Here is a 21,081-nt window from a genome sequence, read left to right as displayed (position 1 = left end):
GGTCTAGGGTGCCTCTTAAGTAACAAAAAAGATATAAAGTAGCATCCCATTGAACTTGTTTGGGTGAGCTCATGAACTAACTAAGAAGATGAATTGAATAAGTGATGTTGGGCCTGGTAGTTGTCAAGTAGATGAGGCGTTCAATAAGACAACAATAACGATCTGGAAATTTAAATGAAGGCCCATCATTAACTGCAAGATGTTGTTGTTGAGTCATGGGGAAAGGACTAGGCGTACAACCCAACATGCTTGTTTCTTGTAGTATGTCAAGAGTATATTTTTGTTGACAAACGGTAAATAACTGATGGTGACCGTTCAATTTCAAGCCCCAAGAAGTAGTGTAGTGGGCCCAAGTCTTTGATGTGAAAACATTTGTTTAAGTAGAGTTTGAGGCCACCAATACGAGATGGATTGAGTAAAACCATGCCACAGAAGAGAAGAAGTGAGTTTCTCAAACCAACTCTGAGAAGCTTGGTTGAGCCCATACAGAGATCAAGTAAGACGACAGACCCGAGTATCACCATCTTTGAGAAAACCATGTGGTGGTACCATGTAAATTTCTTCGTGAAGATCACCATGGAGAAACGCATTATGAACATCCATTTGGTGAAGCTCCCAACCACAAACAGAGGCAAGATCTAATAAGCAACGTACAGTCACTAATTTTGCCACGGGAGAGAAAGTTTCATTATAATCAATCCCTTCCGTTTGTATGTAGCCCTATGCAACCAAATGGGCTTTATATCGATCAATGGACCTATCCGGTTTCAGCTTCAATTTATAGACCCACTTGCACCCAATGGGTGTCTTTCCACTTGGTAAAGAAACCAATTCCCATGTATTATTGCGTGCATGTGCAACAAGTTCTTCTAACATATCTTTCCTCCAATTTGGGTCAAGAATGGCTTGTTTGTATGTGGTTGGTTCAAGTGGGTGTAAGACATTTGAACTAGAAAGTTAAATGAGATGGTTGGAAATTGGGTGTGCAGTGGAATGAGAATGTATGGTAGAACAAATGAAGTCCCTTAAGAAAGTGGTGGCCGAGTGTGTCTATGTGAGCAAGGATGTTGTGGACTCGGTTCAGTGGGTGGAGGATCATTGATGGGAGTGGGTTCATCATGAACAGGTTCAATATATGATGGAGGTGTACGATCAAGAATGGTTTCAGCATATGTGGTTTCATTATCATCCATGGTAGGTAGAGGAATGATCCGACATGGTGCCCCCTCACTATCAACTTGACCCCAAAATGGAAAGTTGTATAAAATCGAACATTTCTGGATACAAATATAGAGCCAGTGTCCACACTATAAACCCGATAGCCTTTTTGGCCATGTGGATACCCAAGAAACACACAACATTGGGCACGGGGAGAAAATTTATCAAGTTTCCCAAGATTGTGTGCATACCACAAGCATCCGAATACCCGAAGATGAGTATATGAGGGTTGTTTGTCATACAACATTTTATAAGGAGTCTTGTTGTCCAACAAGGGGGTCAGCAGTCTATTAATGGGATATGTGGTTGTAAAAATACATTCACCCCAAAAACGAATAGGGAGGCCAACTTAAAAACAAAGAGCACGAGCCATCTTAAATAGATGCATATGTTTTTTCTTTCAACAACACCATTTTGTTGTGGTGTATCAACACACGATCTTTGGTGTTCAATGCCATTTTGAAGAAAGAATTCTGTCATGGGTCCTGACAAAAATTCCAACCCATTATCGGATCAAACGATCTTAATGCAAGTATTGAACTGAGTTTTTACCATAGCATGGAAAAGTGAAAGGAATTTAAGTCTTAGACTTAAATCTCATTAAAAACACCCAAGTTGCACGAGAAAAATCATCTACAATACTAAGAAAATAGTGAGCATCGAATAGAGATGGGGTTTTGTATGGGTCCCATATATCAAAACGAATCAGTACTAGGAAAGGAATTCGAGTTAGTTTGGCTCGATTACGGACATCACAGCATGTAGAACATTGACTAGGCAAACACAAATCTAGGACTAGTGACAGTCTATCATAAGAAGTGTGGGCCATTTTGTGATGTCACATTATTGATGAATTGGAAGAACAAACAGAAGAAAAAACTTAGGAGTCAGATTCAGATAATGATGGTGTGGACAGTCCAACAAGATGGTAAAGGTCGTTCTTCATCTTACTCAGTTCAATCATATTCTCTGTGGTCAGGTCCGATACCACACAAAAGGTGGAAAAGAAAATGATAGCACATTGCAACTAGTTGGTTAGTTGACTTATAGAGAGGAGTTTGCAATTGAAATCATGAACAAGGAGAGTGTTTTGAATATATTCATTCGGGAATGGTGAAGTAGTGTCATGACCATGAACCATTAAAGAATTGCCAGCAAGCAATAACATAGGTTTAGAATCCGACTTAACAATTGATTCAAGAGGGCATGGTGGCATGTGGTGTGATGCACCACTAACAATTATCCATAAAGAATCATGTAAGGCAGTAGACTTGGGGATTTTACCTACAAGATTTGCAGAGATTGATCATTGTTCAATGCTGAGAAGGTCTATCAGTTGCTTATATTGCTTTGCAGTTAGGCCTGCAACAGGAGAACTAGAACTTGCCACATCTATAGAACCTTTTCTCTTAGATTTTTGTTGTAGGACTCCATTCTTCGATTGAGGTTGTTTATTCTTGATATTCTGGCTTGGAGGATATCCAACTAATTGGTAGCAACGATCTCTAGTATGCCCAGTCTTATAACAATGGTCACATTTCAGCTTTGGGCAATTAGATTTCTACCTTGGCTTTCTTTGATCAGTTACATGGAGAGCAGCAATATCAATTGAGGGAGTACGAGTTCCAGCCAATAGTTGGTTCTTCTCCTCTTATACTGTCAAAGCATAAATTTTGCTAACATTTGGGAAGGGATCCATAATGAGGATATTTGATCTCAGAATGCTAAAATTCTCTCCTAATCCCATAAGAAACTGATAAATCCGTTCTCGTTCTCTCTCATCCACGACTTCTTTCATTATGTTACATAAGCAATTACCACAAGAACAAATAGGAATTGTTGTATATGTTGCGATCTCATCCCATAGAGCCTTTAGTTTGCTGAAGTAAGTTGAAACAAACAAGTTGTCCTTTCTAAGAAGCACCAATTCTCACTTCAAATGGAAGATCTAGGAAACGAATTAAATATCCAAGAAATGGCCATGGAGTTGTCATAATGATCCTTACCAATTCTCACTGGCAGAATCTACATATTCTATGTTGTCATAAAGATCCTTAGCCAACGAATTGAAAATCCAAGAAATGGCCATGGAGTTGCATTTTCTCCATACTAACTCTTCAAACAAAGAACTCCCTGATTTCTTGATTGAATTGTCTACAAATCCATATTTGTTCTCTTCCCGTAGGGAATTACGCATGGCGCATCTCTAGGTGGGGTAGTTCTCTTCATTGAACATGACACAAGTATCACACCTAGATTATTTGATGGGTGAAGATAGATTGGGGAGGTTGGATTATTTGAGAGATATGTATTTCCAGCTCTGATGACTAAAACATTCATTGGCGCCATTGATGAATCTTGAAGCTTCGGAAATGAATCTTGACGGTTCTTGAAATTTTAGAGAAGATGAATCAAAGCCTAGAGTGCTCTGATACCATATAAACTTTGCACAGCAGAAAAGGAAATGGAAAGATTACACACTAAAATCAATTCACCGAAGATATAAATACAAGAGGAATGGGTTTGCCATGCAACCAAGATTTGTAACTAACACATGTCGGTAGGAATCTTCTAGATAATCCTAACCAACTTGAATAACCACATGGTATAATATATAGAGAATATGGAACAAAATAGTAGTACGTCTGAGGAACAAGATAGAGTCAAAGAAATGAATTATTGAAATAGTAAAAAGAAGATAAATGAATAAACTCCAACTCTAAAGTATATGTAATAATAAAAAGAAAAAATGAGTATACAAATTTAAAACTAAAAACTCGTTGAATCCAATGTTGTTGATTTCAAAAAAATCAGTGCAACAACATAGCCACTTGAACAATTTTAAAATTCTTGATTATTTTGCAGTTTGGTTGACCTATTTCTAACATGAATAAGGGAAATAGTTTTTTAGTTAAAATAGATTTGGATTCCATAAAAAGGCTTGAGATTACAAGGAAATAACTACCGACCCAACCGACAGATGGTGGGCTGCGGCCTGGGCTACTTGGTGAGCCAAAACATTTCTTTGTCTACAAGTGTGAACAAACTCAAAACTCTGAAGACTCTTAGATAGTCCTTTAATATCTTGCCATACCATCTTCCACAGGTACCAAGCTGGAGGGTTGACGAGTCGGTAGAAATTTATCACATCCAAAGCATTTGACTCAAAGATCACCTCATTGAAACCCCATTGAATAATATCTAAGCACCCTTGATGCAATGCCAACAACTCTGCCAAACCTGCAGAATCACACAAAATTTTGGAGCACCTACATTCAACTACACGATTGAGATGGTCCCGGGCTACACAAGCCAAGGAGGCTTCACCTAAAGATCTTTGGAGCATCGCATCACATTTGATTTTAATCCAGTTTTCTGGTATAGGAGCGGAGTGGTATTCCTGATCCAATCTAGGGGGCCTAAGAGCATGTTGCCCCTCGAAACATATGCCAACTCCCTTATCCAATTTGAAATATTATGTACAACTCGGGAAGGGGGAAGAGTCATCATTTTGGAAGACCGTCTTATTTTGAGCTTTCCAGATTTCCCAGCAAACCACGACCAGGTTCTGACACCAGCTTTCTCTTCCTTCTGTTAGACTGGATGATGGGTTGAACCAGCTTTCAAACCATTCTACAATTGAGGAGTAGGGACCATTATTTGGGGTTAAAGCTAGAGGAGAAACCAACCAAACTACTTTAGCAAAGGGGCATTCTATTAAGACATGGTAGATACTCTCCACCATCTCCGAACATCTTGGGCAAGTCTCACACAACGAAATGCCCCTTCTCTTTAGCTCTTCATTGACAACCAAGGCTCCAAACCCTGCCCTCCACAAAAAATAAGAAAATAAAAAAAAATCATATTTTAAGGAATTTTATAGCCCAGATCTTCCTCTATAGTCCAGGGTCGGTATGGAAATTATCTAGCTCCCCATGTAGACACTGCCAAGCCACATGATAACCTGATTTCACTAAGAATTCTCCGTCTCTTGTGTATCTCCAAATCATCCTATCTTCCTTATAGACTTCAAAGCTCAGTGGGATTTTTTGAATTGCAGTATCCTCCTCTGGTGAGAATAAACGCCTCAGCACAACTAGATTCCAACGTCGAGGGTTAGGTAAAATCAGCCAATTTACTATATTGTATTGACAATCTTGAGGTCTGATTGATTGTATCTTCCCCTCCACCAGCATTGGCACCCAATTATCCTCTCTCAGATGTTTATTTTTTGTCCACTCCCGATTCGTCAAATTAAGCATTTTTTAAGTAACTACAAACCATGCATGAGACTCCTCCACCCCCACTCATTTAGTCTTGAGTTCTTGTAATAGATCTGCTTTAGCATCTTACCCCAAGTGGAATTTTCATCATTCAATAACCTCCATGCTCCTTTAGCTAGTAAAGCCCAATTGAAACACTTTAGATATCTAAAACCCAAATATCTTCTATCTTTTGTTGCACACATTTTTTTCCATTTTATCCACTTAATCCTATTCTCCTATGCTTTTTGCCCCCAGGAAAAAAATTGCCAATTTCGCATTCATGTTCCTACATAATTTATCTAGCACTTTGAAAACATTCATCATATGCATCAGAGTGGGAGTTGCAGGCACTTTCAGAAGAATCTCTCTACATGTTTTGTTCAAGGATGTTCTCTTCTAGCCTTTTAATTTAGAAGATATTTTTTCTGAGATGTCATTGAGAGCTTGTCTCTTGTTTCGACCTACTTGGGATAGCAAGCCCAAATACTTTGAGTTTCCTCCGCAACCTTTGATTCCTAATCTTGGGGGGGGGGGGGGTGTTGTTGCTGAAAGTGATTTCAAATTTGTTGTAGTTGATTGGTTGTCCAAAGACGTTTCCATAATCCGTAAGGATTTTTTTTATGTTGTGTGCATTCTTCAAATCTGCCTTGAGGAAGAGTAAACAGTCATCCACGTATAACAAATGCGAGATGGGGTCTATGTACCCTCCTCTAAGGCCTTGGAAAGGGCTGATGATAGAGCTTGGGTGGCTAGTATAAATAGGTATGGAGACAAGGGGTCACCCTGTCTCATGCCCCTCTAAGGAATAAACCAGCCTCTTGAGGTACCATTCATTGATGTCAAAAGTGAGCTATGTTGTACTGACATTGCTGAGAACAGGAATGGGTACCTCTTGTTTTCTTCTTCAGGAAATGGAAAACCTTGTGAGCTATTCGGATATTATCAACAATCAATCGATTTTTGACAAAAAGCACATTGGATTGTTCGACCAGTTGAGGTATCATTTCTTTAAGTCTAAACACCAGGCACTTTGAGAAGATCTTGTATGTTAAGTTTGTAAGGTTGATAGACCGGAATTGGGTCATCTCTTGAGCTCTTGAGCATTTCAGGATCAAAGTAACGCTTGTGAAGTTTGAGATTCTTGGCACCTCCCCGCGACGAAACCACTCTTGCAGCACTTTGGTGACTTCAAGACCGATAACCAGGGAAATAGTTCCCATAAATACAAAAATCACGACTAATAATTACTACCAAACAAACTCATAACCGATTTTTGAGAAACCAAATAACTTGGCAACAATGGTACAAAACAAGCATTTTTTTTTGTTTTTGATAAATCAATAATCTCATAAATCAGTGATTTCTGAAAAATCTCATCAGAGGAATCAGCATGATCCAAACACAAACCACCAAAACATCTCCAAAAAAAATAGCTAAGATGGTGTTTGAAACTAATGTCGTTTCCCGAGAGGCATTTTCTCAGAAAATGGTGCCACATAAGCATATTGTTTTTTTAGAAAACATTTTCTCAAGTTTTCTATTTGGTATCATTGTTGTTGCTACCACATATGCATTTTTCAATGACATGCCAGCATACCATTACTGACAACAGTAGAAAAAAACGAGAAAACACCAAAAAGGATGTTTTCTCATACCACACGTTTCCTGATTTCCAAGGCGTGGTCCGAGAAAATGTTTTTTTCGGAAAAAATGACTAAGCAAATAGTAGACAATTTCCCAAAAATGGATTTCTGATGTGGCGTCATTTTCTGAGTAAAACGACATTGATGCTAAACTAGGGGTGGCCATGAGTTGAGCTCTTCACGAGCTCGACTTATAATGAGATATCCTCTCTACCCTTTGTTCATTTATTTTGCCCTTATTCTTAAAGGGTCCCAAGATCAGAAGAAAATACATGTGAATTACACAGCAAAATATAGTGAGTGAGACATTTGTCAGATATTTAGCAAAATCTTAACTAAATGTTAACCTTTTGGATTTGCTCATGTAGAAAGTAGAGGCAGTTCATGAGCTTTGGCTACTTGTGTCTTTATTGGGGGTCTTTCTTGATATGGCTGGCTGCACTACTTGTTGTACCCTGTGGAATTCACTGGATTTGTTTCATCTCCTTGCTGTGTTTTGTGATTGTGAAGGCCAGTAGTTCTATACAAATAGAAATCCATTTAATTAAATCATGGCTCAGAGTGGAGATTCATCGGGCACTTGGTGCCTAAGACATCGGTTCTTTTTTAACGAATCCTTTGCTTTTGCTTTTGGCTTTTAGATCTTGGCTTTGGAGGTGGAAAATCAAAGTCATTGTATGGTAAAGATGGTCATCTGGGCATTACATTGGTAAAATTTGATGTTGACCAGTCAAGTCTTAAGGAAGTTGTGCGCCTTGCAGAATACTTTGAGAAGGAAGGCCATGGCCATGGCCATAAGGGATGGACCCGTGTTCAAAGCTCGATTCAACTTGTCAAAGCTAGATTTCAATCAAGCTCGAGCCCAATTTATAGGCTCATTTATTAATCGAGCCAAGCTCAACCCTAATAAAGCTCGACTCGTGAGGCTTGCGAGCTGAGTTTAAATAGCTACATACATACATATAATAATAATAATAATATATTATAGAAAATAATATATATAATAAAAATATTATATATAATATTTTTATTTTTATATATAATAATAACTAATTATTATAATTCTTAAAATATTTTTATATATAATTTTTTATTTTTATAAAATATTTTTCTCAAGTCAAGCTCGAGCTTATGAGCTTTTGATTCGAGTTGAGCTTGAACTCAAGGTTCTAGCTCGAACGGAGCTCGATCTTGAGCCTCGTACTACCTTGGCAAGCTGAACCGAATAACTCTCGGCTCAAATCCATCCCCTATGCTAAATACCTACTAAAAAAACTAGAACCTTACATATATTCAGGTGAAACTACCATCATATTAAAAGAGTAAATTAAAAACTAAAAATACATAGACGATAATATTGAAAAAGAATTAAAATGATAAATGAATAAATAGAAAAGAAAAGGAAGCCCTTAAATACCCTATTTATAGCTAACATAAAAGGATTAGATCTTGGATGCCTTGTCATTTGGTGGATGATCCTACAGTATTTAATGTTTTGTCTCTCCTACAACTAGTTAAATGCCGCCATATGATCACATAGATTCATAAAAGAAAACACAACAAATCAAGGCTCCGTTTAGAGGAAAGGAACTCCTCTTACTCTTGCCAACTCATTAAAAGAGAAGCAGCAGCAATGCAAAGTGAGCAACTCGGTAACAATGCAGCAGCTACCATTAGAAGGCTTTTGGATTTTCAAGGTTAGTCTCATATACCCTATAAGCTATGTTTGGTAAAAAATACAAAGAGCCCAAATCGACTATCAATCAGTTATTTTTAGGTTGTTCACTTAGATGGTGTTTGGAAGCGTGGGCATTTATTGGGACCGATTTTCAAGAAAAAATGCCCATACTTGCAAGACCCGTTTTTCACAAAAAAAAACGCTTTAATTTTGTTTGGGAGTGTTTCTGCCACGTAGATAGTGAGCATCACTATGTTGTTTGGTAATATGATTTTCATCACTGTTTTTCATGTATGTGCTGACAGGTAAGCACCACATAGGATACACGTAATTGCCAACCAGTCAACCATTGGGGGAAACGGTTCACCGATGCATGAAACACCAAATTTGACATTTCATGCATCGGTGGTGTCCCAATTTACGAGGCATGCCCGATTTTTCAATAAACGCCTAAACCAAACAATGAAATATATGGGTGTTTGTTGAAACGCCTATGTGGAACCAACGTGGCACCGTTTTTTTTGAAAAAACAACCATGGTTCCAAACATCCCCTTAAGTGCCCATTCAGAAGGGCTTTCATACAACTTCTGGCATTACATGAGCTGTAAATCCCCGAAAGCCATGAAGTTTGGTAAAAAGGCTAGAAAGCTGAAAATAGATCTATATGAGCTAAAAAATCAACTTTATAGTGAAGCTACCCTAAGTAGCTTTTCCAAAAGTAGCTCAACCAACAAAGAAGCCCTCCCAAATGGGCCCTAAGCCCCTTTAATAGCTTATCTAGAGCACTTAAAAACAGTTGAACCAATTTAGTTGAATTCAGCTCAGCCCTCCCAAACTGGCTCTTCATTGCTTAACTCATTAGGGATTTTAGGGTGTTATAATGTTTCGCTTTATTCATGGTAAAAACTATTTAATTTAGCATAGCTTTTTCAAAATTCATTCCAAAGATGCACACTTGTTAAGATTTTTTTTGAAGGGTATGTTTTCCAATATGTCTACATGTATAATTATAGATGCTACTATTTACTAGTTGGGACCCATTCGATACACACACAAGCTTTGTTAAGTAAAATCAAAGCAAAAGGAGCCTTATGACATTCACAATTTTTTTGGTAATATATGACACTCACAATTTTTTTGGTAATATATGACACTCACAATTGGGTCAAGTCAATTTGAGTCCAATAAAATTAATTGATTTTAACATTAACTTTATTTTAAATTAATTAGTTTTCAATATTTTATTAACTAATTTTAAAATGCTATTAATGTAATTATTTTTATATGGATTTTAACTTAAATTAATATTTTTATTACATTTTTACATTTTTAAACGAATCTTAAATGGATTTTAAAAATTAATTTTAAAATTCATTATTATTTATTTATTTACTTATTTTTAGAGTCCTACTAGCTTGTAAAATGAGCAATGATTCATACAACAAGTGATAAACGTCAACCTCTAACTTCATGGGACCCAGTGTCATGGGGAACGCATGCCAATACAAATCATATCAAAGGAATGGTGCTAAATAAATTTGCATTAATTCTTATTAGTTTTATTATTTTAAATATATCTAAAATTTAAAAATAGCTTTAAAATTAATAAATGCACTCGATTTTTAGTAAATAAGTTAAGTTGATTAAGTTAAATTTATTAAGTAAAATTTCAAATTAAGTTTGGCTAAGTTTTTAATTTTAATTAAGTGAATCAAATTAAGTTAATTTAATTAAGGTAAATTTAATTAAGTATTGAATCGCACCTAGATTGGCTATCAAGTTTGTCTTTGCCTCCAGAGATTTTCTCATTTCCTTCTCTAGCCAGAGTCACAAGCAGGAATAGTGTTGCAAATAAGTCAGACCAGATTCAATTCGGATCCAAATTTAATCCAGTAAGAGTCGGATTTGGATACCTCCCTTGATCCTAACAAATCAAATTGAATCAAAAAAGTTGATCCGTTCAGTTAATAAATTGAATTCGAATATATACAGATCTGACCTTTCATTTGAAGAGGCGCTGACATAGGAGATACTCATCCTTCATTTTTAAAACCATAAGAAGGGGTGGGGGAGGATGGAGAGGCACGCTGATGTGGGCATTGTTGTTTTAGTTATATTTCTTAATGCTACTTATTTTCTTAATTATTATTTTTAAATGAAATATAAATTGATTATACCTTTTATAAGGTTTTATTTGCATTCATTAAATGGGTTCTTTTTTTTTATAGAAATTAATTAAATGGGTTCGACTATAATACTAGAAAGACAATATATCAGAAAAACTTATGGCCAATCAACCAATATCATAAAAGAGGTGACCAATCCCATGGTATTCATGGTTCACAGGATGCTTTGATTGGTCAAATCTCTTTCTGGTATCAGAAATTTTTCTAATTAAATTGAAAGCAATGAGAAAGTGGGTTATAATTTTATGGAAGTATATTAAGTTGATTTTAAATTACAAATTTTATGTTTACTAATTAGTATTTATTTTGAAACAAAATTGAAGTGGGTAATAATTATAACTAAATAGAATTTTACATTTCAAATATTAATAATTTTATTGTTTAGTGAAGTAAATTATATTTATTTTTGAAGTTCATAGGCAAAATCAACAATCATGAAGTCTTTCAACAGTAAGGAAATAAGAAAGAGGGTGCAATCGACCAAGTAGCTGGTCGAGATCTCCTACAATTGGCTATGATATATGACGTAAATACCAACGAATCAACAGGATATTTACTATCTGATGCATGTCTCCTTTGAAGCCAAAAGATGTTACTCCCAGTTGTTTTGCAAATAAATGCTAGAGCTTCGCTCTTGCCATAAAGAATCGGCCCAAGTAGTTTCTCATAATGGTGCCAATGCCACAGCCATGAAAGTTGGATGCTCCGAGTTCAGATTGGTGTCCCACTCACAGCATGCATTGGAAATAACTTCTGTAACTGTTATTGAAAAATATTTTCAATACACAGTCGGGATGTGCTGTGAATGTGATGCCCCCCTACTACGTAAATTCGGATGCTCGATCAAGATTAATTTTTAGCATTGACTGCAGTGTATATGGTGCGAACACATAACTTTGATATTTAATAAGATGTGAACCAAAGGTATCATTGGTCCATGTCTTCCTGTATGGTGCGAACGCATGGTATGTCAAATCTTTTACTATGACATATTGCATTTGAATTGTAGAAGATCTTGTTTTTTAATCAAGCAAAGCAAAGGATGTGTAGCATGGGTCCGGATCTGCTCCTCACAGAATGCGCCCCACAGCATATTCTGGCCTTACATCGGGAACATCTCCCCCACTTAATTATATTTATTATTCATTTGGAGATGTGACTGTGAGGTTGGTGTGAGGAGCAGTCCATGCCAGATCCGACAAGCGTGGGGAGATGGAGGGAGATGTTCACACTTTACAATGAATGCACGGCTGGGAGTGGTGTGAGGTTAGTCTGGGGACCACCCAATTTTGTGAGGAGTAAATCGGAACTCAATTACATTTTGAATGTAATTGATTGAAATCTGGATTAGGTTAGGATTAGGATTGCAAATGTCAGTTGGACTCAACATCCAAAGACAAAAGGCACGGTCCCCAGCGGGCAAGGATTTCACCGTCCTGGTCCTGAAGGCTGAAGCCGAGTTCATTTCCGGCTTTTAAAATTTTTATGCCCAGCAGCAGTCTACATTTCAAGATTCAGAAAAAGGTTGAATCATCTTCGGATCATCCATATTTTTCTCGTTTCAAATTTCAACAAAGCAGGGAGCCAGGGACTAGAATGCTGTAACCTTCGAAAGGAGCCCCGTTACTACAAAATTTACATCACCACATCCACAATGTCGTTCTCCCAGTAATGTGAGCTAAAGTGCCTTGTCCTTGTGGAAAATACTTTTTCAACAACCATCTACAGCTACCACTACAACTACAAGTTTTGATCAAAGCCTAGCTAGAAATACAACATCACCTTGAACAATAAGCATAATCAGTCAATTAAACACACAGACTTGGCTACTAATACTATACGCGGTTAGTGAATTACACAAGCCACTGAAAGCAAAAGAGGTTGTTGGATGTTGGGGTCATTGATAATCAGTGTTTACCATCTACTGATTTCTTGCATCGTCAAAGCATGCATGACCTTTTTGTGTTTTGTTTTATCGGTAGTAAGCCTGTTGATACCCCGGAGCCAAACCATTGGCATAGCCACAGCCACCATAAGGAGAGTAATTCACAGGAGCTCCTGGATAAGATCCAGCAAGAGGAGGGGCGGCTTCTACTTCTGGAGGGGGGTAGGCATAGTGATCCCCCCTAACACTAACAGCTGGTGGGCTCCTGCTGCCATAGATGGCAGGTGGTGCAGGCCGGTCATAAGCGTATGGTGGGACACCAGCTCCAGCTGGGTATGGGCCATGGGAGGGAGATCTGACAAATGTGGGAGCTGCTGCTGCTGCTGGAAAAGAAGATACATATGCATTTGCCAGGCGACCAGCTTTTGCAGGAGGCATGGGACCCCCATTGCTAGCTCGTGTTCTCTTGTTGGCAGGGATTACAGCTGGTTTTTTCTTTTCAGCCTTGGCCTTTTCCAGTTGTTCAAGGCGCTTCCGAAGAGGCTCTGGAGGGAACTCCGCTTCCAGTTTGTATTCCTCAATGCACTTGATCACAGCCCGAAGTGCTGACTGCTCCTTGCGTCCAGCTAGGTACTGCAACAGAAATCAATGTGAAAATCTCTTTACCTATTCTGATTCCCTTCCTTGCTGCAACACATATCATTGTGATTGTGAGTATCCCTTCCCTTACCCACACTGGTTGCCTACCCAAGGCAGAATACTGTTCTTAATTTGATTTGGTTTGCCTTTCAAACTAAACACAATGCAGAACTTTTGCCACCCCCACCCCCTCCCCCCCAAAGCCAGCTGCATAAGAGACTAAGGTCCAATATCTGCAAAAAGTCAATTATGTTTACTCTGTCATGACGACATGAACAACTTTACCAGAACCCCAATATTTGGCCTAAAATTCAACTGAACTTAACAGGTACGGGTGCCCAAGTTTGATCTCAATTTTCTAGATCAACATGCACTCATCTCCTACACCCAAATATAAACAAGAATTGGATTTGCCCAGTAAACCCCTTGCCCTCACTCAGTTGTAAAATCCATTAGCCATTTTACATATAGCATAAGCAGTCTCCAATTTAGAAATAGTAGCAATCAGTTCAACAAACTAAGAACTTTGACGTGTTTATGACTGAATTAGCATATGTGGATACATAGGAAATCCTTACTGAACATCAAATAGAATTGAACTGATTTTTTTGCCTACAAATAGCAATAAGTTGTAGTGACAAGTGGAATTTTCCATGGTTCAGAAAATCAAAATAGTTGGTTAAGTTCATCACCGCAAAGCCAAACCTCAGCCTCTCAATTCATGGGGGCAGATGTCACAAGTGGGCAACTTAACGAAATTCACAAGGGATGTGTGGCTCATAGAGGTTGGCTTTACGGTTGAAGCCTAAAACTTAGACTTCACCATAGCATTTGCCTGGTCAGTATTACATGGTGGTGATCATTTGTAGCCTGGCCCACAAATATTTATATATCACATATATACATATTATATATAATATTTTATATTATATAAAGTACAACACAAATTTTATACATTTGTCATATGTCATATAATATAAAATAATAAAATATTTTAATTTAAAGCCATGGGCCTGGAAACCCAACCCAGCTCGGCCCATGATCACCTTAATACTATTATTACATATCAGACCAGCATGACAAAATGCTTCTAATCAAATTGAGACTTGAAAGTGACAAATTATGTGCCAAGGTGAACCTATACTGCCACTTTTTTCAGGTCGTTCACTGCTTATCTGATCAATATTTTCCCTTTAAAGTGCCAGGGCCCAACCATTCTTCTTTTCTCAAGGTGGTTAGGACTTCACTCTTAAGAAATAAGCAAATAAAATGTAGAGCCAATATAAAACACAGTCAGTTCCCAATGGCATGAAACTTAATCACTGCAATCATGTCAAGCCAAAGATTTTTTTTTTTTTTTTTGAAACTTCAAATACTTGGATGATATTCTTTTTCAGATGAATATTTCCTTGTTATTTTAATGTGTTAATTCATTCTTTATTTATTCAACATAATTCAGTATCAAATATTTGGTTGTATTTCTTCCAAATGCATCCTATTACAACTCAAATTCCTTCTTTATTTCATACCTTTCTTCTAAAGGCCTTTAAAACCATAAAACATAAACAAGTACTGCATGGATGGGCCTAGATTTTGTCTTCCATTTGAAAGGCAATAAGGTCTCTCAATCCATGAAGCTATTGAATGATGGCATCAAATGGTTGACATGTCAGTCTGTTTAAGAGATTGTGCATTGCTATAAACAAAATTACCTACCATACATCTTATTTGGGACGAGAAAAATCTTGTTCTCTACCAGTAGGGTAAGGTGGACTTGACAAAAGTGATAAATGCGCTAAATTAGTGACTTACGAGTTATGACAAAGACAGGAACAGAGAGTTGAACCAGTGAACAAGTGATCTTGTGACCTTTCCAGATTTCAGTCAAATGACAGTTTTCACAGTTTGAACGGGCTAGCAACTCAGCAAACCGGTAAATCCATGACCCAGTGAGCACTCTGGTTTTATGTCCAGTCCAAGTCTTAGAAAATTGGTGTTTATGGTTACTCATAAAGCAGTTAGAGAAACTCAAATACCAAATTGTACAAGTGACCTCAGTTAATTGGAAGGAGGGATGGTATGGAAATAATAACACTCCCAATTTAAGTAACTCATGTAATTTTTATAAATGAGGACCATACCTAGAATACTAACAATGCAGCTAAGAACTGGTAATTGTCACCAAAAGTGGATTTTCAATTGCAAGTGAAGAATTTAGCTGCACAACCAACATATTGCACTAGGATGCACAGGTGCTGAATGCACACAGGCATTGAATCCACACAAATGGTTCTTCCCTGAAAATCACTTGCAGCTAAACTGGTGATTGTCCCTAAAACCTGTACAGCCAACAAGAAGTCAAAAACTGGAATTTCAGGGCATTCTGGGGGCACTCAGGGCGACAGACCACTTGAACCGAATTCTATCTTAATGCTCTTATGAACACTGGTGTAGGCTCACATTTTGGAAAATGGAGACCAGTTGGATGGAGTTGCACATAGGAGGCCATTATTTTATTTCACACATATGTTCATATATGTAGATGTTAAAATATATATACCCAGGTTAAAACAAGGATAGCTCATTCTGTAACACATAGAGCAAATTCCTATAAGGCATCTTTATTGATTGCAGTACTCCATTACCATGCACATAGTTTATCTTGAGTGATGAACTTATCTCACAAAAAATACATTCCTATATGATGCCAAACAGCCTTGCAGTTGATCAAATCTCTTATAAATAGAAGAAATATAAAGACTCAAGATAGATAGATAGCTCTTCTCAAAACTCAAGTACAGTGTTGTATCAAACTCAACATGAAGCCTTCAATGGAGTCATGCCAAAGACGAAAAAGCTTTTTGAGCAGCACATACAAAGAAAAGAATCCAAAAGCTTTTTTTTTCAGTTTCAACATTCTACAGCAAATTATGGAACTTATTTCCCTAACCTAAGGACTCCTAAACACTTTCCTATCGTACAAAAAGATGGAAAGATTTCAAAACTAAATAGGAATCCTTAAAAACTTTATAAAATTGTACTTTTTGTCCCATTGCAAGTTTGTCACAAGTTTCTCAAGGAAAAAAAATCCAAAGCTTATACCAACCCAAATGGAAATTAGAAATAATAATAATAATTATTCTAATTCAAAAGCTCGAATAACCCAAAATAGAAAAATCCCATCACAAACTAGTGAGCCGTCTATAAGCTGACCTTAACTAGTGTTGCATAGACCCCCCTAAATGAACGAAGTTCCCTGTAGGAAAGCATTAGAATTTAGACTCTGACATTACATGGATTCTTGGAGGATTCTTATCCCTAACATTTTCCTTTTTCTCCTTGCTTGTTTCACATAAATGAACATCTAACACACATGAATGAATGTCACTTATCCCTCTAGAACGTTACAGGCTGTGTTTTTCTTTCCATGTAAAAAAGGTGGAAAACAAAGTTTTTCACATAAAAATAGCAGAAATATATGACTGAAACTTCTAAGCTTTTTCACCTCTTTCCATTAGCAACAAAAAATAACTAAGAAATAATTTTGAATGCTATCCCCTTTCCGTCCATTGTATTGCCTTTCTATATATAGATTTTTAATTTTTAATTTATTTTCTAATAATTTTTTCATACATGATTGACCAAAATGAGGGAAAATTTGAGCAAATTTTTTAAGCCCAGAAACATTTCAGCCTGAAATATGTGATTTTCATCTTGTTCACTAGTGAAGCCTTAATGCAAAATGTTACTAAAATAAAAGCCATGTGCATGGCAGCTCAGCTTAAGTAGGACAAAGACATACCGTCGCTTTGCCGGGGTTGTTGCGATCCTCCAAAATAGAAGTTGCAGCCTTCTTTGAATCTCTCAAGTAAGCTTTTAACAGTGGAACAGGTGGAAATTTATCAACAAGACCAACCTCATAAGTAAAATGCACTGCATCAACCTGCTGTCCCTTGCTGATTAACTCTTCAATCATATCTGCAAGTAAAACATGGCAAGCATTGACTACTTGATGCAACATCTTCCCTTCTATTCTATTATGGAAAAATTACATCCAATAACTCAAGTACAAGAACAATTGCTTCAAAAAAAGGCACAAATCATACAAATATAGTATTTGGTAATTAATACACCTCATTAATGAGAAACAAAGCATTTAAGGAAAGTATTGACCTTGTATCTACACTTGAAATATGACAAGATGTACCTGATTAAATATATGACAAGATGTATAGTGCAATGCCAGAATATGAATCGGTTATTTTGCATGATTGTATCAGCCTCTGGATAACAAGTCAGCAATATTGCTGGTACAACTAAGGTTCTGCTTACAAAAAGTACCTACCTACAACTAAACCTAATTGTTCATAGCCATATGCTTATTCATCATGCTCAAAACCGAACTCCTAAATGTCAAAGGGAGTTAAATACCCAATTTCCAGGATGATGCTGTTTTTAAGCCCATCTTATACAATCAAATGAAGCAGCTATAGGAAAACTAGAGAGCACTGCCTGTCTTTACTACCAAAGCTGAAATGACCTACTTGGATCATATACTTGCATGATCAACCTAAGGCTATTAATATTTTATCTATTACTGTGCAAGCGTGCAGACCTAAGTGACTCTTTGAGAAGAAAAGAAGCATATGTGTGAGATAGAGATCAGGCCAGGCTGGGCTTATCCCTCGTGTCCGGGCTTCCGGGCCGGGCTCATTCAAATTATAACAAAATCCCATACCCAAGCCCGCCCAAGTTGCACCCCCTAGATGGTGACAGCAAAAGGAACTTCATTTCATATCCAGTTTGTTTTTGGAGTTGAATTGAACTAGAGGATAATATGTTGAACATTAGTTTTTAATATATGGCGTACTCTTGATTTGAGTAGAAGAATAAAGCTAGTTGAATTGTCATTCCATATTTATGTTCCCGAGTAGGAACTCAGTAAAAAATATGGAATGCAAAACCTAAAACTTTGGACTTTGTTGAGAAGGTTATCCTTTGCTTCTGCATGTTTGTTAAGGAGGTCCAAATTCAAATTTCCACTAGATAGACCGTGTTGTTCCCATTAACATGGTTGAATTGGCAGTGTGATGGTTATCTGAATCACAGGTAACAAAGGTTGAAGCTCTATTTAAGTTTCTTTGCCTTGTACTAGATACCAACGTATCTGAAGAGGGATAAGCACCAGTTCAAGGCATTTCTCTCCTTTAAACTCCGATGGTTGCCTTTTATATATCTCTGGCCAATTTGGTCAAACAAGAATAGGCAGGCCTCTATAAAACCCTAAACCCCCCCCCCCCGGCTAAATTATCTGCTTCTGCTTTATACATACAGCCCAGACAGTGATTTTGATAGTTCAATGACTTGGTTAGTTTAATCCTTAATTGGAGAACGAGGAACAACATGAAATTAACACTTTCAAACAAACCCAAAGATGAAGTTGAGGAAAGAAGAAAGCAGTTTCTGGAGTATAAACACAACCAAAGCATTTACGAGACGACAAAAGAAAATTTCCTAAAGGTCTAACAATTCAATTCCTATCTAGAAAAAAAAAAAAAAAGAAAAAAACGAAAGAATGTTGACCAATAACGTACCAGCCATTTTCTCCCCCAGCCCAAGTGAAATCGCAAGCTTAGGCATCTGCTTCCGCCATGCATTAGCAATCACGATCTTCCGGTACAAATCGGCATCCTCCTTGGAGACAATCCCAAAGGTCACCAAGTGCTGTATAAACGTGTGCACATCCGGCGTCTTCACGTTTTCAATCCCTCCACGCTGATCCAAGCTCTCCTTCCAAGTCGCAGCAATCTCCTTTGCCCTTTCCTTCACTTTCGGAGTCACCAAAGGGCGTGAACTCCCAAGAACAGGATCAGCCATGACAGATATGAGCGACTCCAGTATCAATACACAAGCCCAACCCAAATCATTCGTCCGCTCAGTCTTCTCAAACCTCTTGTCGATGGGGAAAACCTCCGAAATCGCCTCCATAACGAACCTCGGTGGATCAATACAACCAGATAAAGCCAATGGGATCTTAACTCGAAGCATGCCTATTTCTTTCTTCTTCGCAGTTACGAACTTCCAAAACCCCGCAGAATCCATCTTAGTACAGAAAGACCTCAGTTTTAACAAGACACCCTCATCACTATCATCAAATTCCTCCTTTCCACCTTTCTGCAAGGCGATCAACGCCGCCTCCTTCCTTTCCTCAACCTTAACAAGCGCTTGCTCCACACTTCCCTCGATCGAAACCTCTCGCTTCTCAAGACCATCCAGGGTCTCCTTGGTCCTGTCATCTAAGGTTTGAAACTTCTCCCTCAAAGCTTCAGACTTCTTCTGGAGATCTTGCTCTAACGAGGAGAAGTGATCTGAGAGCTCCTTCCATAACAGGGTACAGCTCGTCATTAACGTCGCCTGCCTCTGGAAGTCCTCGAAGCTCGTCTGCAGCATCTCGCCCGGTAAGGGGATCGACCCCATTGTTGGTTTCTCCCTTGCAACTCTGCAAGATAGGAAGAGAGTGAATAGAATTTGAAACCCTAGAAAGAGGAAGTATTAAGCTTCTGATGAGTTCTGATAAAGAAGGCTGGAAAAAGGAGCTGTCGTCGTAGTGGTGGGTGATAATAAAGCAAGATGGAGGGAAATGTACGAAATTGATGACGTGGGACCCCGCGGGTACGACACGTGGAGATTGTCTTCAAAAGCGAGTAATATGTTTGAAAAAAGTTGATGGAAGGGCAAACTACTCACGGGCGAAACCGATAAGGAAGTTAACAAGAGGCACATGCGGCCTGCTGTGACTAGAATAAGCAGGGTGTGAAGGGGTGCGTACTGCACTGTGATTGGATGATGACCTTACCTGACTCATCGACTTGGAGCATTTTCGGACCAGAATCCTTTGCTCACTGTTTTCCAAACAAGGTTGATTATCATGAGAGCGACGCTAATAAAATCAAAAAAAGACATACTACTACACGACAAAATTGAATATGCCTCCGTCCTACGAAGTCTAGGCCTGTTCTCACATCCTTACCCACGGAACATAACAGCTAATACGTATATTTCCCTTGGAGAGGTTCTCAATCAATACACAGCGGAGTTCGGTGGGTATAGACGTGGGAACAAGTAGTGGGCACAAGTCTAGGAATCGATAAATCAAAATTAAAATTATCTTCCTCATCCTACATTATCCCAATATACTTTATCGTATCATATCGTATTTTTTGAAAAAGATATGGTCTAAAACATTAATAAAAAATATTTTATAAGCTTTCTAAAAAATTAAACTTTAAAAAAAAAAGTATGTATCAATCGTTTCTAAGTACCGATATAATACGACTGAAACTCGTATCGTATTGATACTTTAAACCTTATTTCTAACCCCTTACCTAACAACATATTATTTCTTTTACTTCGTGTTGTTGATGGTCTTATATGTAACCCAATTGTCTTAACCTACTTTCTCTCATTTTATCATCTGATGAATATATTTTTAGGTTTTAATGGATGATTCCATTTCTATTGTTTCTAGTTATTCTATGCATTCATCTTAATATTTGCATTTCTATC

The 21,081-nt window shown here is 37.7% G+C and overlaps 1 protein-coding gene and 1 long non-coding RNA gene across 2 annotated transcripts; both read right to left on the bottom strand.

Annotated features, from left to right (window-relative positions):
• Positions 1 to 12,665: 12,665 nt before the first annotated feature.
• LOC104611756 (FRIGIDA-like protein 4a) lies at positions 12,666 to 20,110 on the bottom strand. The gene is made up of 3 exons (XM_010278958.3): positions 19,110 to 20,110; positions 17,318 to 17,493; positions 12,666 to 13,509 (listed from the first exon to the last, which is right to left on the bottom strand). The coding sequence occupies exons 1-3, from the start codon at positions 19,990 to 19,992 to the stop codon at positions 12,964 to 12,966; spliced, it is 1,605 nt and encodes a 534-aa protein (XP_010277260.1). The 5' UTR covers positions 19,993 to 20,110; the 3' UTR covers positions 12,666 to 12,963.
• On the bottom strand, positions 15,617 to 17,311 carry LOC148800832 (uncharacterized). Its single transcript, XR_016068720.1, has 2 exons — positions 15,855 to 17,311; positions 15,617 to 15,812 (listed from the first exon to the last, which is right to left on the bottom strand). It is a non-coding gene; the product is annotated as an uncharacterized LOC148800832 (long non-coding RNA).
• Positions 20,111 to 21,081: the final 971 nt, after the last annotated feature.

The sequence above is a fragment of the Nelumbo nucifera genome, chromosome 4, assembly GCF_055504915.1.
Source record: "Nelumbo nucifera cultivar China Antique chromosome 4, China Antique-T2T, whole genome shotgun sequence".
Taxonomy (NCBI): domain Eukaryota; kingdom Viridiplantae; phylum Streptophyta; class Magnoliopsida; order Proteales; family Nelumbonaceae; genus Nelumbo; species Nelumbo nucifera.
Note: the sequence above shows the minus strand (reverse complement) of the source record. Positions and strands in the feature narration are given on the sequence as shown.

Coding starts and splice junctions, on each gene's coding strand:
- LOC104611756 (XM_010278958.3), bottom strand. CDS start 19,992: ATGGGGTCGATCCCCTTACCGGGCGAGATGCTGCAGACGAGCTTCGAG. Junction 17,494..19,109: donor GCTGGGGGAGAAAATGGCTG/GTACGTTATTGG, acceptor TTTTACTTGCAG/ATATGATTGAAGAGTTAATC. Junction 13,510..17,317: donor ACAACCCCGGCAAAGCGACG/GTATGTCTTTGT, acceptor TTTCTGTTGCAG/TACCTAGCTGGACGCAAGGA.